The following is an 18,702-nucleotide window of genomic DNA, read 5'->3' as shown; positions in this document are numbered from 1 at the left end:
TTTAGGTTTGAATCGATTTTCAGCTTTGACCGCGTCCGGCTTTTCTGGAGGAGAGGCAGATGCTCATGAGTCCACCTGGTCCAAAATAAATGCCGGTTTTCTGGAATTGTTTGGCTTACTTTTATTAAATCCTTCTTTAGTTTAGTTTGTGTCTCCATTTGGGTCATATCCCTTTGGTTCCTGCTGCCCTGCTAGCACTGTTCATGCTAAACATGATGGGTATGTTAACCACCACTCTGAATACTAATACATCCACGGACATGCCCCCGCCCCCCCCTACCTCCAGGAGCTCCTCACCTTCCAGACCACCTTACGCACCCTTCGCTATGCATCAGCACACACCCTCAGACCACCCAAGACCAAGATCCGCACCATGGGCGATCAGGCTTTCTCCGCTGCTGCCCCAACACTATGGAACGCCCTCCCTGACCACCTGAAGGCCCCACAGACTACAGCTTTTTAAAAAAAAAAAACTTAAGACTTATCTTTTTAAAAAAGCCTTTTGCTAATTTCCCTTTTACTGTTTATGCATTATATGTTTCAACAACCCCTTTTATTTTATTTTTCTCTCTCTTAAACTCTGTAGCACTTTGAGATTTCTGACGGTAAAGTGCTCTACAAATTAAATATATTATTATTATTATTATTATTATTATTATACAGGAACCCTTAGATAAAACCCACCAATTTGCATATGACATCTGGAAATATGCCATTATGATATAAAGGTCCCCTGAAATCCATAAAAGTAGTCCTTTTGAAAAAAAGTATTTTTTCTATAAATTAATTTATTCATTTCATAGCCATATTTATCTATATATTAATTTATTTAATGTTGACTTAAAAGGTAGTCAATAAATATAGATTTAAGATGTACCTGGATAAATCAGACCATGAAGGCGTGGCTTCATGGCTTAATTTACCTTTTTTGGCAGATGCTTCATGAACCACCTCCAGAGTGCATTTCCGTTTACCTTGTATCTCTTAAAAAAACACGCATTGAACCTTTTCCACTCTTCGAGTCATACCTATTTCCGGAGAAACCAATGCCAGAGGCTTACAAATTACACATCCGTTGCCTAACATGGCCGTATTGGTGACAAGAGTTCACCTGTCAAATTTAAACACATGTAACGAACGCTTCTGGGGGTTGTAGTCTTTATTCCGATTGGCTAGCTTGTGAGGCCCGCCTCCATCACCGAGGGCCCTTCCTCCAATAGGCGTTGCTTCCCCACCCCTCCACTTTACCCTCTACATTCGTGCTGCTGTAACTGTCACACAGCAGGCACTCCAGTGCGTAACTATCAAGTACTAGTGAGAAACCGTTACCGCCGTGTCAGAGCATCACACTTTGTTTTTTTTCTACTTGAACAACCATGGACCCTGGTGTGGGGATTGACTCGTCGGTTTTGTGCATCGTCCGCGTGGTTGCGCTTTAGCACCCCCTGTTCTGGTCCACGGTGAGAAACCTGACAAACAGGGCTTTGCCATCGGTCGATCACCCGGGAGAGAGTGCGGGGCGATCTAACCACAGGAGCCACACACCATCCGGCACAGCAGCGGCCGTGTGCGTGTGCGTGTGTGCGTGTGTGCGTGTGTGTGTGTGGTGTGTCGGGAAATTCAGGGGACTGACAAGTGCTGATACCCCCTCCCCAACATGGCGAGCGAGTCGCCGGCCCGGAGTCTAGACGAAATAGACCTGTCCGCTCTGAGGGTAAGCCGCTAACATTTTATTTTGTATTCTTTCTTAATCCAAACTAATCATCTAATACAGGCTATGTTGGCGCTGTGTGTGTTTGCGATTCTGCTGTTCTTTGCCCCTGACGACAGACACGCGCTCCAATACACTGGATTTCTCGCCAGCAAAGCTCATCGAAGGCAACCAAAAGCCGCTCCGATGTGTTAAATTCTAGATCTTCATAATAGTGATGTAGACAGACGGACAGACAGACATGATCTTATCTAGCCTGAAATAATACAAAACATTTCAGCTTGCCCAGTTGTCATTGTAATGCCTTTTCCTCATACAAGACAGGAGTCATAGGAATCAAAGTAGTAGTATTGGGGGATATATGGGGATTATAGCTGCTGTGATGTTTCGCTGACCTCAATAGTCTTGTTGTTTTTGTCAACGGCCTCGCCTATTATAGGCATAATAGCCGCGATGCAGACAGCGGTGGAATTTATCCCAATTCCTTCGCCCACACTGTCGATTCTCCTCATTCACATCCGAAAGCGAGACTGAGGTGTGTGTGCTTGTGTCTTTTGATGTAACAACGTGAAGCTACATCTCAGATGTAGGCTACACTCTTTCACAAACACCCACGTTTCATACCCAAATCCTACCCACTTTCTCAGTGGCAGATGGGTCTGTGTTATCGCCATCTCTTCTTCGGACGATGCCTTGAACCTGTGGTCCCTTACTAAGACTGCCCCTTCTCAGACCCCAGCCTTTACATGCTAAATTCACTGACACAAACGGACATATATACTGTCTCTGCAGGCAAATTGTGTATTGATGTGTTAATGGTGCCTATATCTTGGTTTGTTTGTGTGTGTGTGTGTGTGTGTGTGTGTGTGTGTGTGTGTGTGTGTGTGTGTGTGTGTGTGTGTGTGCGTGTACGTGTACGTGTACGTGTGTGTGGGGAAGTGATATCCAGATGTATTCTGGTAAAGGTTGTGGAGGCACACAGGAAAACGATCGCCATTGATGACCTGTATGCTGCTCTCAGAGCTAAGCGAGCACAACCAAAACATCACACACTCAGGCCCCTCTTGTGTCCCTGGGAAACGCGTGTGTTTTTCTCTCCTTTGTCCAGCTGTAATTTCTTATCTGGTCCTGCATCGTTTTCCTTGTAAGTACACCCGGTCGTTTTTCAACTTCAGGGTTTGTGAGTTAACGTGCTCTGAATAAATCAATTCAATAGCACGAAGGCAATACAATAAAAAAAAAAAAAAGGGTTTCTAATTCACATGTGAGTCCATGTCATGACTCCATGAGGTATTTTCCAAGGAATACATTTCCAGATAAGGGTGTTTCGTTAGAAATTGGGACTAAGTTATGGCGATGGCAATCACCATGTTCAGATGCCACCATAAATGATGTGGATTAAAACCTGTTCAGACACGTCCTGTTGTTCCTCTTGTTCCTCTACAATTCAAAGATAAGTTTTCTCTGAAGGAATTCAATGATAAGGTTCCTCTGAAAAAGATATTTTCTTAAATGATGTTTCATCTCTTAAGAACGTCCTTTTTTTAAACTACAGACTCTTTTCTTGAGTAGTCTTCCTTTTGGCGCGTATGTGTCAGTTTTGGGCCGCGTGTAAATCCATCACTTGCAATCTCAAAAAAAGTGAAATCCTGAGAAATGATGAACAATATGTGTCATTAGCATAGCATCCAATGGAATAACGCATTCTTAATAGAAGCAATAAAAAAAATCGGTACTTCCGATTAAAAGCAAGGCAGAACTTATGAATCATGACTTTCCAGGAAGAAAGATGACCCTCCTTAAGATACATTTAGTGTAGCAGTTCAACCTGCTAGATATCAACTAGGTGGCTGAAACACTCCACCTAGGTGACTGTACTGGGCGCCTTGGACACCAGGACACCTTTTGTTGCATTTTGCTTCAGCCCAAGCCGGTGCTCTATGCTGCCATGTCAGATCTCCATGCTGGTGTGGGGTGATGCCTGGTTTAACCTGTTTGTCTGATCGTCCAATGCACCACAGGTGTTTAGCCCCAGAGTCTAATTAGTCATACTAATTTGAGGAAAGGCTGCTTTAGCCAGTCTTCAACAACACCCACTCTACCAGTTTTCTTAAAGCCAGTTTACCGGTTCAACCAGCAGGTAGTTAAGAATAACCATGAAAAATCTTAAGTCAATGCTTAATTCCTTTTTCTTCAATAGTGTCATCAATAAAATCACACCCTATAACGATCTATTCTGCACATAAAAGATGCTGGCCAGTAGCCAGACTGTACCTCTCTTTTTTTATGAGGATGGTACTATGGACACTCCCTAAACCCCTAAACCCAGTTGTACACCCAGTTGGAGTGGACAGAAGACTTTTATTTAATTTTCTGAATCCCACCTTCTCACTGGGGGTGCCTCAATCTTAATCATCGCAACTTTAACTTTCTTCCTTAGTCCAATTTCATGAAACAAACGCAAGTGACGAGGATTTTTGTTCGTAAGATATTTTTGTGATTCTGGCCCCTGGTCCTTCCATCCTCCTCTTCCTTCCTGCTCTCTCTTTTTAATTGATCTATCCTGCATGCCTTTTTGTGTCGTTTTATCACATTATTTTTGTTGTCTTATTTGTGTGTGTGTGTGTGTGTGTGTGTGTGTTACGCTTGCTTAGAACCGACAAAGATGCAGTCTCGAAATAAACAGGGTCATAACGTATCCAAATTCCCAACCCCCAGTGTGACACACATACACGTGCACAGGCCGTAGCCTGACGGATAGTTAGTCTGCCACTTGACTGACTAGACAGGAAATGGGTCAGCTGGCTCTGACCGCACACACACTCACACAGACACGCAGACACACACAGACACAGATCACTTATACATAAAAAGTGGGAGCTATAATTACCGGAGGTGTTGATATATGAATGGTTACCACCAGTTCTGTGGCCCTCACAAACAAGCATATATTCCAGGGCTTTTCTTTTCCTGACATTGACCCATGTCACAAACCCACCTGCAGCACCTGTGCTGTGCTTTAGTGTGTGGTAGAGTCCATAGTCACACAGAGAAAGCACACACACTTGCAGCGGTCAAAGGTATCAGCCGCCATGTCTCAGCTGAGGAAAGCAACAGATGGGGAACCAGCAGGAAACACACACACACACACACACACACACACACACACGTGTCACACACACACAAACACACACGTGTCACACAGTCAATATGTCAGGTGTGAGGTGCAGAGAATTATAAAAAGAGTGAGGTCATGCTTATTTCATATAGCATAGAAGGCAAGATCATCGTCAATTTCTCCCATAGAAGCAAGTAGTTAAAGAGACAGAAAGGCAGACATAGCCACACACCAAGACAGTGAAGAGAAATAAATATATGAGATTATGACGGATACAATGGAGGGTAAAATACTACTAAGAACATATGATAGGAGACTGCTGATTGGTTAAAAGAAAGGGGGGGATGTGACCAGCAGATAAACTAGTTTAATCCTCAGACACCCCCCTGGTCTCCTCCCCCCCATTGCCCCCATTTCTGCACTTCCTTCGCCCAGTAAACCCTGCATTCTTCGGCCCCTTTAGAATGGGCGTCATGGCAACAGGGCCAGCGAGCTGCCCCGGGACATACACAGTGCTAATTCATGAATGGGCGCTATACTGTATGACTGACATGTGGCCAAATGTCTGTCTCTCTCTCGCTCTCTCTCTCTCTCTGGAAGGTTCCTTACTTAGTGAAATTACCCCGAAGTATCTAACACTTTACAATTAGGGTACATCAACTAAACATTAATGTAATTAAGTGGCATTAATTAACGCTTAATTGACAGTTAAATAGTGGTCTACTTATCATTTACTTGTGGTGTTCATGTCAAAGACGGTTTTCATTTAAACATTAATTTAACCTTTATCCCAACCCTTAGGCCAATGCTAGATAATAAGGCTATTAACTGCAATAAGTAATGTACCTTTTTTACTGTAAAGAGTTACTGAAGTGTCCTCATGTGGCAGCCATAATAAAAGATGGTCAAATACTTTAATGTTAAGAGCAGGTGCTTCAATGCTTCCACTACAACAAGTTGTCATTCATGTCCACAATATGGTGCCCATATGCATGGAGGCTTAACCATGGTTGGACCAAGAATGCACAAAATAACAACCGTCCATTCATTGGTATCCAGTCCTCCTAATCTTCATAAAATAGATGGAAGTCGAGGCCTGGAGGTTACACAGAGTTTAGCGACATTTATGGACATCGCTGCACAGGCTCTCACACACACACACACACTCTCTTTACTCTTTCGTTCTTTGGCACTCTCTCCCAACCCACACACACACACACACACACATGCACGCAGGCAAGTTCCGACCTACTGTATTCAGAAGGATCAGGAGTATAAACAAGCGCATAGCAGGACCTTGCTGGCGGGAGTTCTAGGGGACTCGCCCCAGCAGGGCAGCGAGTCAACGGGTAAAGGGAACGATTTTATTTTTGAGAAGCTCTTTATTCCCAACAGATTTCCGTTTTGTGGGGGAAGGTGATGGATATTGGGGAGGGTGAGATACATTTTTGCATGGGTGGATGGGAAGGAGGGATAACAGACTGAGAATGAGCTAATCTGAGTATACTGGAGGTTGACCAAGTCGTCCATTTAAAATGCTCAAATAATCAAATATCTAGTTTAATATGACATGTGCCGTACAACCAATGCAATGCATGTTCAGTTCGCCATGCGTCATGTACTTTTGTTGTGGGTAAATGTCAACATCTTGCAACTGCAACAATGCTTCCAAACAGTTGCGGAGATAAAGGTTACTGAAATAACTCGTCAAAGGCAGGGAGACGGGGTTGACGGAGCAGGGAATGGATGTGATGGTCTTAAAAAGGCCTATGAAACTGTGTGTTTGTGCTGCAAGGTCTGTTAGGTGGAGCGGTTGAAGTGGTTTCATGGCAGGTGTGGAGGTGGAGGGCTACTGAGATCCCTCTAACGTCGCCATGATCCTCTTCTCCACCTCTTTAGGGCCCCTTGTTTGATAAGCACCCTGTATCTCTCTCTCTCTCTCGCCCTCTCTCCGTCTCCCTCCCTCTCTCTGTGTCTCTTTTTCCCTCGATCTCTCATCTCAGTGAACTCGGACCTCACCCTACCTTACTGGGATGCCTGGGGAATAAGGGGGCTTGTTGTGGGGTCACCGTACATGTATCCTCGTGGATTTATTCATCATCACGTCATATATGTATTAGATGTTAAGGCAGAGAGAAAAGATCGATTCTATTTTTGCTGGAGATTAATTTGCGATTATGTCATATTCCAACAGACGACCAGTTTTTGTAATAATTTATGCCAGTCATGGTTATATTTAATGAAGTGGGTTGAAGAGAAACAAATATAGCCTTGTCTGACAGAGTGGAACGCCTATTCTGGGGCCAAAGAGAGATACTTTTAGAATGGCAACTTGGAGAAGTGGCTCAGGTTGTTTTCTTAGTAAAGTCTTTACAAGGACCACAAGCCTGAGATTCAGGCCGTGTCCATGCCATGCCTACTAAATGAAAAAACACATATTTTTCTGTCATTTTTGCACTTTGGCTCACAGTTCCACCACTGAAATTGGAACTTTTGGAAAATATCCCCCAATGTGGATGAATCAGGAAATGCTGGCATGAACTACTATGGGGAAATCGTTTCACAGCTTTTTGGAAAATTGCTGGACAAATTGTTAGCATGGACAGACCCATTCCTCAAAAAAAACACGAAGTTCTTTTTAAACCTTTCTGTCTCTGGACATGGTCCTGGCTTGTTTCTGTCGGGTTCCTACATCAGTTCAAAATGTACCATGCAAAATATCCCTCTCCAGTGGGCCAGCCAATCAATACACATCTCTCACACGCACATCTCCAACTTTGCTCTCGATCAATCTCTCTTCCGATGTCAGTCCTTCACCATGGGCCTCAATTTGAACATCTAACACGCGCCTCTTTTGGCCGCTTTATGAGGGCTGCGTGCATCCCGGGAGATATCCAAAATAATCAACACCCTTGCTCCTTTTGTGTTGCACTAGGATTAATGTCACGTCTCGTTTTCAAAACAACTCAATCTTACTTTTCCTGCTAATCCCTAGGCTTCCTGTTAACGTGTGCGTGTGTGTGTGTGTGCACATATGATCGTAAGGTCATGGGTTGACACAAGCGCGCGCACACACATAAGATCGTGAGGTAGTGGGTTGGAAAAGGTCATAGGTTGCTGAATGGCATGGGTCATAGGTTCTTAATCTCAAACTACAGGACTAGCCTGGCCAGCCTTCCAAGTCCAGGTTTAAGTCCTTTCCTAAACTCTTCAACCATGGCAAAAAAAATGATGAACGATAGACATGACAACCAGTCGAAGCATTTTTGATTTGACCATATACAGCATCATGTATCACACACGCGCGCGTGCGTACTTCCTCTATGTCACATGACTACCACCACCTGACCTCCCTGGTGGTGAGTGAATCATGTTGTGTGTGTGTGAAGAAACCCTTACAGAAGAAGTATAACCCAATACACATGTAGTCACAAAACCCCCAACACACACCCCAGCACACACACGCACACACATACAGGCTTCTACCTGCTCACACGTGCACACACATTTATACATAAACCACACACAAGGTCAGGCTAACCCACAACTATACAGATGCATACACAACTCCTCGCACACAGATGCATTCTCACACATTACCCAGACCACATTGAGACACGTGCATACAAACAACCCCCCCATCCCCGCAAATGGTCCCTCACATTGGACCATATGCACATGCAGACGCATAACCTCCCCATCCCCTCCCTCCCTCACACACACACAGACCCTCATATACATACTTGCACACATGCAAACATTCATGCATGTGGACATACACAGGGGCTGAGCTGGTTAAGAAGCTCTTGAGTGAGTGGCCTATAAAATATGAATGATCTTGTGGTATATTTTTACCATCCAGCCTGAGGACATGTATGAAATAGAGCAGCAGAGTGCTTTATTGCTGTCTCTTCCTCTCCTTCTCTCTCGCCCGCTCTCTGGCTCTGTCTCTTTCTCTGTGTCTCAATACAACTCAGTTCAAAGTGCCATTGGCTTTATGCGCATGGAAAACATACACACTTTGGATTGCCAAAGCAAGTGTGAAATAACAACGAAAACTACAAATGCACATACAATATATAGAATGATGAGTAAACGTTGCAACATGGCAATCAAATACAGCATAATCAAACCTATAAAATGACAATCTATAACATTGGGCTTCTGCTGTAAAATATATTTGCTCTTGGGTACTCCCGACGTCTCTGACGTCTATTCAACTTCCACAACAAGTCATGGTGTTGTTTGTTATCTCGGCCGGCTGGCAGACGGCAATGTTGGCGTTCATGCGAGCTATGTCCCTCCTTCTTCACGCGACTAGACGCTTGTGGTTCATGCGGTCAAACTTGCGCGAGTAAATATTGCTTCAATTTCCGCTTCCTGTTGCCAGTCTCGCTGCTGTGTTGGCTCATTGCTGGACTTCATCCAGCATATATGGAGGTTTTTCCTTTACTTGTAATGTTTTCAAAATCTTTCTGGAAGTGTCTCTGATGCATTGGTACAGTTGTCAGGTGAAAGTGCAGCTCAGTTTCCACCTCATTGTGTGTGTGTAGTGGGTGCACTGCAGTGGGTGTCTGTCTTCCCTTTGTAGCCAGGTCTGCATGTGGCTAACTCTCTCGATGGCGAGTCGGTGCATAGTCAAGAATTTCCTTTTGTAAATGTTAGATCATTCAAAGTGCTCAGGTATTCTGCCACTGTCTATTCTCTGTTTAGGGCCAAATAGCATTTTGCCCTAAACAGGACAGAATGTTTGATTTCTGGCTGCATGTGTTCTCTCTGTCTCTGTCTTATTTCACTGTCTTGCTCTCCGTCTCTTTCTCTCCCGGGCTCCTCCTCTCCTTCTCTCCCTCCTTTATCTCTCTCTACTTTGTCTCTTCCTCTCCTCTCCTTTTCACCTGTCTCACATTCTTTCTGTCTATCTCTGTCTCCGTCGTCCCTCTCTCCCTCCCTTATTCTCCTTAATGCTCTTCCTGCTCAGTTGGGCCTGGGTAGGGAAGGAGGAAGTGTGTGTGTGTGTGTGTGCAGTCCTGTCAGTGGCTGGGGCTTTGTTATGTCAAAGAGAGGGATAGAGAGAGTGAAAGGTTGGTAGGGACTCCTGATATGTATGCATTTGTGTGTTCTTAATAACTGGTGTATTTTATATTCATGCTTGATTTGTGAAATAGAAATGCTCACAACACAGGCCGCAAATAAAAGGGAATATGAAGGAGAGAAATTGAGTAGTATGATGTTACCAGCTGCAAGGTAGAAAGAACCTCAGCTCTGAGAATGCTGCTCTGTGCAGTCATATATTCTGCAGCCTAACACACACACACACACACACACACACACACACACACACACACACACACACACACACACACACACACACACACACACACACACACACACACACACACACACACACACACACAGCAATGAGCAGTATACGTGTACATATATGACATGTTGTTCATATTTGTTTTCTATTTCAAAACGTGTGTTACTCTGTGCAATGCTGTGTGTCCTACTCTGAAAAGGAGAGGGGGGGGAAAGAGTTGAATCACGACAGGAAAAGGAAGCAGAGTTAAAAAAAAAAAGACTGAGCGCATTGCCTTCTTTTAAGGATACAGCAGACTGCATTGATGAGAGAGACAAGCAAACGGGGGAACAGAGACAGAAAGAAAGAGCAAGAGAGAAGGACAGAGGGATAGAATGGAATAGGTATGGAGGGACAAGGATGGAGATATAGATGGAGCGAAATCAAGGGTGAAAGATTGATATTATGAACAACAGTGCAGAGTGCAGTGAGAACAGTAATGAGAATGCAACTGAGACAGAGAGAGAGAGTATAAGATAGACCATTCATCTTTTTGTGATTCCCAAGAAGTCATAAGGCGATGTTTCAATGAGAAGGGAATTGTTCCAGAGCTCAGACTTGATATTGTGTTCGCTGCGGCGAGTCCCGGTTTATGACCCAAAAATCCTCTTCAACTTGTTCCATGAAGCCGTCCAACCACAGTGGCTGTGGTTGTGACCTTTTAGACAATACAACATGAGCCTTCAGTTTCACCACAACACAACGTAATGGGCCTTGGCTTGGAATAGTTATAAAGTTATGCATTAGTAATAGGTATGCATTAGTAATAGTTATGCCGTTTTGCCCTGGTTCATGGTTGCTCCATCAAGTAAATGACTCACCACAAATAACTCCTCATGAGCACTAAGTCGTGATTCCAAACCGGTTCCGGGAGCTTTTCGTTTCTTGCACCTCCTTCTTTTGATAGTTTGATAATTAATTAGGTTTTATGACCTCAAATGTAGCCTGGCCTCCTTACCCCTATGCGTCTCCTGAGGTGCACAGAGTTCAACCTCAAATCTATTATTTAGGAAGAATAGTATTTCTAAATGAAGAATCTTTATGACATGTGATGGCGAAGAGATTAAACTATCGCAACGCGGCTGTCTGTTCGTCAGGTTTGACTGAGGACAGGGACGGGGTGAGGAATGGATGGCGAGGGAATTACCCTCTGCGCTGTACTGGTGAGAGACGGAGAGATAGACATAGTCAGAAATAAAGAGATGTAGAGCACCACACAATGCTGGAGAGAGAGGGAGAGGGAGAGAGGGGGAGGGGGAGGGAGAGGGGGGGGGAGAGAGAGAGAGGGGGGGGAGAGAGAGAGAGAGAGAGAGAGAGAGAGGGGGAGAGGGGGGGAGAGAGAGAGGGGGAGAGAGAGGGCGTGAGAGAAAGATGGTGTATTTAGTTGAACAAGGAGCAAAGAGAAGAGAGCGGAGATTGGCAGCTTTTGTGGAGATTGCCCTTAGCAACACGACAGAAAGGAATGGAGAGGTGTTTGTGTGTGTTGAGGTCAGGTGGGGGGGGGGGGGGGTTTGCTGGCCTCTGCTCTAAGCAAGTGATGTGTGAAGAGTTCTCTGCTGGCGATCGTAGCATCTGTTTACTCTGTTTTTTAGCAAGCCTGGCTAAAATTGTGTGCACCACCAAATGAGTGGTGGCTTACGTTCCGCTTCAAGGCCCCTGGCTCGTACTCTCTGTGTCATCAATCAATTATTTTCCCTTTAGGCTCCAGATATTTGTACAGCGATGCGGTTCAAATTTGAGATTAGATTGAACTGTGAATGAGAAAATAAAATAACAAATGAAGAATGGATGCATTAAATAGAGATTTGTGAGCCAAAATTAGTATTTTGATTTGTTATTCAAATATTCCTGAATAAATTGCTTTACGTTATTAAAAGGGAAAAACAACTTGAAAGATTGTTTGCTGATATTTTGTGTTGTGTTTACCTGTCTCCCTCTAGGATCCGGCTGGCATCTTTGACCTAGTGGAGCTGGTCGGAACAGGCACATATGGACAGGTGTACAAGGTGAGTCTGACATAGTGATGACTTATAAAACAGTTCGCCCTGAGGCTAGCACCGATTGGCCAACTGTCACATTCCCTCAGAAACTAATCTGACAGGTTGTTATTCCGTTGCCACTGATTAAATAACGCCCTTATTATTAAGACAGGCTTTGGTTTGTTTATGTGCATGTCTGTTTGGGTGTGTCTATACACGTGTGTGTTTGTGTGTGTGTCTATACACGTGTGTGTGTGTGTGTGTGTGTGTGTGTGTGTGTGTGTCTCTCCTTCTCTGTGTATTTAATGGGTCTCTAGTACTCGCCTTATCTGTTGATGGTCACACAAGAAGTAGAATAGTTTGGTGCAAAATGCGTGGTTGAAGCGCTCAAATACAATGTGAGCATCACTTAATGTCAGCATCTGCTTTCTAATTGACAGAAAAATAAGGCTACTATTGGCTTTATATACTATAATGAACACTAATATTATAGAACGTAATACAACACATCAATGAAATTAAACAGTGGACTCCGTTCTGTCTTATGACGGAAGGTATTCACATCAGATCATGACAATGCATGCATCCATAAACAAACTGTAAAAGCGTGAGACTGATGAACATTTAAAATACATGCAAACAATGCGTTTCAGCATATAGAACAAATGCGGCACCATTAAATTCAGCAGAACAGCGAAAATGCACTCCTGAGTACCGACGGAGAGAATCATTTTCACCAGCGTGACTACTCTGCAATGACAGCTGCTGTTGACGCAGAAGCCAGGCATTTAACTTTTTCTTGACATTGTGTATCCTTCTAGACTAAAATATGCTCTGCTCCAAAAAGAAAACGATTGGGCAGTGCCACAACCATTACACAAAGGTGTGACCAAACAAACAATAAGGCAAAACATAACAAATTAAAGAAAGAAGACAAAATAGATGTGGTATCCCTCATTTAGGACCCCACTCCTCCAATGCAATATCCCTCTGTTACACACACACAGTTTTCCCGACAAGATGACCCGACTTTTAAAGATGATTCAGACTAAACATCTTTCTATCTCAGATTTGAATCATCATAGGACCGAGGTCACCCCTAGTGGAGATGCTGTGATTTTAACTTGCTCTCTTAAAGTCCAGATATCTGCTGTGTGTGTGTGGGTGTGTGGGGGTGGGGGTGGGTGTGCCAGTGGAGGATTCTCCAGTGAGGAGAGGGGGGAAGATCATCCTTAACATAGTTGAGAATAATAAAATGTAGATTGTCCAGACTACTTTAATGAATGAATGCCCTTAAATAGGACTACTTTAATGCCTTTGTATGTAATGTTTGTTTCCCTCGGTAAAGTGACATTAGCACCCCCTATCGCCTATTGACAATTACTTCAGGGAGGACGTTCCTCCCTCAGCCTCCGTTGACTCCCATTCATTTCCCCGAAAGTGTTGGCGGCCGGTGAATAACATGGGGTTCAATGTGAGAGAGGAGGAAAGTCCTTGAAAAGAGTGGGTGTGACTAGCTAAGGGCTCTGGATCCCGCCTACGTCTATTCACGAATAGGCTGAAGCCCTGGTTGCGCTACGAACCAATAAGCAGTCTATGCTACGAGAACCAACAAACCCGCTCAGTCGAATGCCTCGTTTCCACCGAGCGGTGCGCTACTGTTCGTTGCTGTACAGTGCGGCTCTGTTCGCTTATATTCACGTTTCCGTAGCCCGCGGCCGGGCTGCGGAGCCCGCGACGAGGGTGGACTTGATCTATAAATGAAGTCCCTCAATCTTAATTGGTTTAACACCATGACCAACATTCTGAAACATATATATTATAACATATTAACATCCACGTTTGCCTCAAACAATCTTAGTCTTACAGCCTATGTAAATAGTTGTGAAATAATAATAATAACAATAATGGTAGACCCGATTTGACAAATGGCTTTGCATCCTTTCCTTCTGCCCTTGTAGTCCAAGACATGCTGCCCACCAGCTTTCAAAGTACATTGCTGCCACTGGTGGATTTGTATCAATTCACATTATCACGTCCTGCTGTTTTGTAGTCCTCCAAAACACCCTGGAACAACTTGAGTGCCACATACTTATGCCACCATACGCCACTATCAGTGCAAGCAGGCCAATGGCAACCAAGCGCGCATTCCTCCCTCCCTCACTTTAAAAACCACCAGCCGCCACTGGTGTGTACGCATTTGCGTGTTAGTGAGTGTGTGTGTGTGTGTGTTTGTGTGTGTGTATGCCTTTGTGTGCATTTGTATGTTCGTGTGTACAGGAGAGATCAGCAGAGAGCAGAGGAGAGAGTTATGTGCACATAGTTATTGCTGACACTGCTGTCTTGGTGAAAGTCATGGCTCATTTACTGGCTGACATTCAACCAGACCGCTTCCAGTGTACACGGACACAGCTACGACAAGAGATAGAGGGAGAGGGGGAGAGGGGGGGGGAGATGCCACCCTCTTCTGTTAGGCCTCTCGCCCTTTCTGTCAGCCCACAATGTCTCAGAGTAAACATTTAAACAAGCCTGGTGGTGCCAAACACTGACCGTGGTGATAGCTGTCGGTGAAAAGTATTATCCCCAAATCAAAGCAGATTATCGAACTGCAATCATTGCTTTCAAAATCCTTTTCTTTTGTCTTTGAATCCCTGCGTTGACACCGCCTTGTAAATGTATTCTTATTTGAAACATTTCAAATGTTATAACTGTCCTTAACTTTGCTTAGATTTCTCTTCTGGGATTCATAAGGTTTCTTCTTATAGCTTATACTTTTCTAGAAATAGATTCATATTCAATACAACAGTTTCTTGAAATTGCTCTCCTGAGTTTTGTTATGGTTACATCAATAGCACCAATGCAATTGAACACATGCTGCTACACTCTACTAGATCCTTTTCATGGAACAGAGGCCCTAAAGAGGTGTGTGTGTGTGTGTGTGTGTGTGTGTGTGTGTGTGTGTGTGTGTGTGTGTGTGTGTGTGTGTGTGTGTGTGTGTGTGTGTGTGTGTGTGTGTGTGTGTGTGTGTGTGTGTGTGTTTATCTATATGTGTATTCATATGGGTGATTATGTGTGTTTGTAGCAGCATCAGCAAGGGCCTAGTGTTTCTACGGTGGTGGTTAATAGTCGACCCAGTAATGGACGTAATGCGTGTCTGCAGTAGAGCGTGTCTGGGAGCCGGAGATAACGTTTTTATCACCCGTTCACTCCTCCATCTAGTTAAATGATACACATCTGCTTTCTAGTCTCTCTCCCTCTCTCTCCCACCCTGTCCCGCTCCCTCTCTCTCTTTCATACACACTCATCCTGACACACTAAATACACAGATCACACACAATATCGGTCAGGGAGAGTTGCTTTAAACTTTGCTGAGCTTTGTCCGTCAGGCTAACCTATAAAGCACGGAGTATAGTGATCAGGTTTAGTTTTTGTAACTGACTTGTATAGCTCAAGAAACTGCTGAATGAAAATGAAAAACTCAGTAATTTTGCAGAATGACATGCATACTGACCTTTGGGAATTTGGGAACATGGAGGTTAGTGTTCTCCCGGTGGACGTCCCGACGGACGCACGGACCAATGTGTAGCATGTGTTGAACTCGGCAACAGGCCTAGGGAAGCCAGTCTGTTGCCGGTGGGCCACTTGGTCACTGTGCTCGGTTGCTGGATACACAAGCGTTACATGACTCTTAACCACCATCGGGGGAGTCTCTGTATGTCCTTCAGTTTTCCCGACTGAGCTTTCAGTCGATCGACCGCACACTTGGCGTGTGTATCGCTGAGAGCCCAAGGAAGTGTGGTGTTGAATGGAAAGGTGTTTGAATGAGCGGCTCTCGAGAAAGCTGCGAGCAGCAATACGGGAGGCCAAGCAACGTGGCCGTGCTGAAAACCTTGAGTTAGCATGCTGCACTCAATCCGGGTGGGCCAACTGTTACCGTCCAATTCATTTTTAGCAAGTCGGAGATCTTTCATCAACAATTGCACCGGAAAATCCATAGGTCATCGTCAATCACTTGTCAACAGTGCAGCATTGTAAACTAATTGTACATGGAACTGGAGTTAGTATGTATGTACCCTACCTGCCCCGATGCCCATTAGTCTAAGGGGATTCCAGATTGACATGATCGCGTGCTGTACTGCACCATGTGTGCTGTGCAGGCAGGAACGTTTTCCCTTGTATTTTGTTGTATAGTTACATAAAACTTTTACTTAAAAGCGTATATTAGATGCAAGTTATCTGGGTTTTGCGATGCCTCTGTGCCCGACTTTAACTTGCTCTGCTACTGGTGTGTGTGTTTCTGTGTTGGTGTGTCGTATCTCTGGCTGTCGAGCATCCGACGTGCTTTGAACAGAGGACGCAGAGAGGGAGGAGGAGGGGTGGGAGGAGAAGGGACCAATGTGTGTGTGTGTCTGGTGACAGAACACTTCCTCTCCTCTCCTCAGGCAAAGTGCTCTTCGCTCTCTTTAAATATTCACCACTTATACAACCCCCGTTCCCTCCACTCTCTGTTGTAAGCAAACACACGCCCTTCTCGCTCACTTGCACACACTCATTCAAAGACACACACACACACACACACACACACACACACACACACACACACACACACACACACACACACACACACACACACACACACACACACACACACACACACACACACACACACACACACACACACACACACACACACACACACACACACACACACACAGAGAGAGAGAGTATGCTCATGCAGGCACTCTTACGCATGCACATGCATGCACACAAACATTCCATCTCTGTCACTAACACTGCCTCTGAAACACGCCCACTCAGGGATCTGACGATGGGGGACTGTATAGGACTGTATGTATTTTGTCCTGCGAGTCATTTTTCGCACGGTTGGGTCGATCCGTATGAGCTCTCCCACTGGGAGAGCAGCCATCTAAAAAGGGCAGTAGTGTGTTCTTTCCGTTTACTGCCTCGGTGGCTGTGTGTGTGTGTGTGTGCTTGTGTTTGTTTGAGTGGTCCAGCTGGAGGGGGGGGCGTGTAAGTGGGGGGGGGGGGGAGGAAAGGTTGGCGTGTGTGTTCCCTTTTATCTTTGATGGGAACACCACAGCGGTGGATGTGACGTTGAGACAGAGCAGACACTTGGGGAGGGGATTCCATCATGACATCACAGCCACGCTGGCAGTAGACTTGTTACCATGGCGATGCCTTTGCTCTACCCCACGCATGACTAGAGGCACAGAAGGGTAGAGGGGTTTAAAGAACAGCTTCGTCAACATTCCCCTTCTGTTTCCTTTCTCGTGCTTCAGCTCTTCTCATCGTTACTACCTCTGGCTCTTTCTCTCTGTTTTGTCTGTCCTAAAATACTTTACCTGCAGTGTGATTTCCCTCCCTGCATATCTCTTCTCTTACCCTTTCTGCTCACACTCACAAAGTGAAGGTCGTCTGCAGGATTTATAAGAGGCATTGAGTATCTGCACACATACCCTCAGTATGTGAGAATGTGTTCCCATAGCTAGTCTGCAGCACCGTGAATAAATACGATGCGGCTATACTGCTATATAGTACTACTACTACTACTACTACAACTTCTAATACTTCGACCGTAATCACAATAATAATATATATTGATTTCAATAGGCATGTACTTTTATTTTACAAAGTAGGCGAATGTGTGCAATCATCCAGTGCCTTGTCGTAGCCCTGCTTCCTCACAGCGCTTGTCAAGATTTCTTGTCATGCCAGCAAAGATCTGTTTCCATTTTGGTGTCACTTGTTTCTACCAGCTGGTAGCAGCTGGAATATTGTTCCGCTTTGTGGTCCCATCACAGTTCTCCCTTTGGCATAGCTGTGTGTGCGTTTGTGTGCGTGGGTGGGTGGGTGGGTGGTAGATCTCTCTGGTGACAATCCAGTGTACTTTCAAGCAAAGGGAGCCACTTCTGCCATTACCTCTTTACCTTGAAAACCCCGAGGATTGTTTCTCATTGTCACGGTGGGAGTATTTGAAAGAGTGGAAAACTCAAGGAGGCATTAGCATCTGTTGTGTGTGTGTGTGTGTGTGTGTGGTTGAGGGCCTGTTTAAGCAGCCTCACCTGGCCTGAGTCAGACTCATTTGACTTCTTGGGGGGCCTTTCTCAATACCAAGAATGCAAAGAATGGACCTGTGTTCTTGAGGAGAACACACTTGCTTTTCGTACTGGGAAGAATGTAATGACAAGGTCTCAAGCATGCAAATCGCTGTCTGAGACGATGCGTTCATGCTGGTGTTGCACACAGCAAAGAGGCCTTCTGAAACACCAGGCTTTATCACCAAAAACAATTAAAGCTCTGCTGATGCTCCCCAACTGTACACAAAAAACGTGATGTCTATTTATAATAAATATAAGAACACACAGCCCCCTTTCATACTGCTTCTGTAGTTTATTTCATCACTTTTGTTTAGCAGGCCTGCATTTCCTTCGTTGCCTTCTCCGTTAGCTGTATTGGTCTGTGAGCGATAGTGTCCGGCTGGCTGGCCAGTAACGTTGACGCATGTTTCAGATTC

General features: G+C 44.8%; 1 protein-coding gene across 6 annotated transcripts in view; it reads left to right on the top strand.

Moving 5' to 3' along the window:
• The first annotated feature begins 1,248 nt into the window (after window positions 1-1,248).
• tnika (TRAF2 and NCK interacting kinase a) overlaps window positions 1,249-18,702 on the top strand; it is a 64,341-nt gene continuing 46,887 nt past the window's right edge. For 4 of the 6 annotated variants that reach the window (XM_030356161.1, XM_030356159.1, XM_030356160.1 and 1 more), the window contains exons 1-2: window positions 1,249-1,714; window positions 12,129-12,194. In XM_030356161.1, coding sequence (XP_030212021.1) covers window positions 1,658-1,714; window positions 12,129-12,194 — 123 coding nt within the window. In that variant the 5' untranslated portion in view covers window positions 1,249-1,657. The remainder of the gene's footprint in view (window positions 1,715-12,128; window positions 12,195-18,702) is intronic. The other 2 variants (XM_030356163.1, XM_030356162.1) reach the window with 1 other exon arrangement.

The sequence above is a fragment of the Gadus morhua genome, chromosome 5 (genome assembly GCF_902167405.1).
Source record: "Gadus morhua chromosome 5, gadMor3.0, whole genome shotgun sequence".
NCBI classification, from domain to species: domain Eukaryota; kingdom Metazoa; phylum Chordata; class Actinopteri; order Gadiformes; family Gadidae; genus Gadus; species Gadus morhua.
The sequence above is the reverse complement of the archived record's forward strand: the minus strand, read 5'-3'. Positions and strand labels throughout refer to the sequence as shown.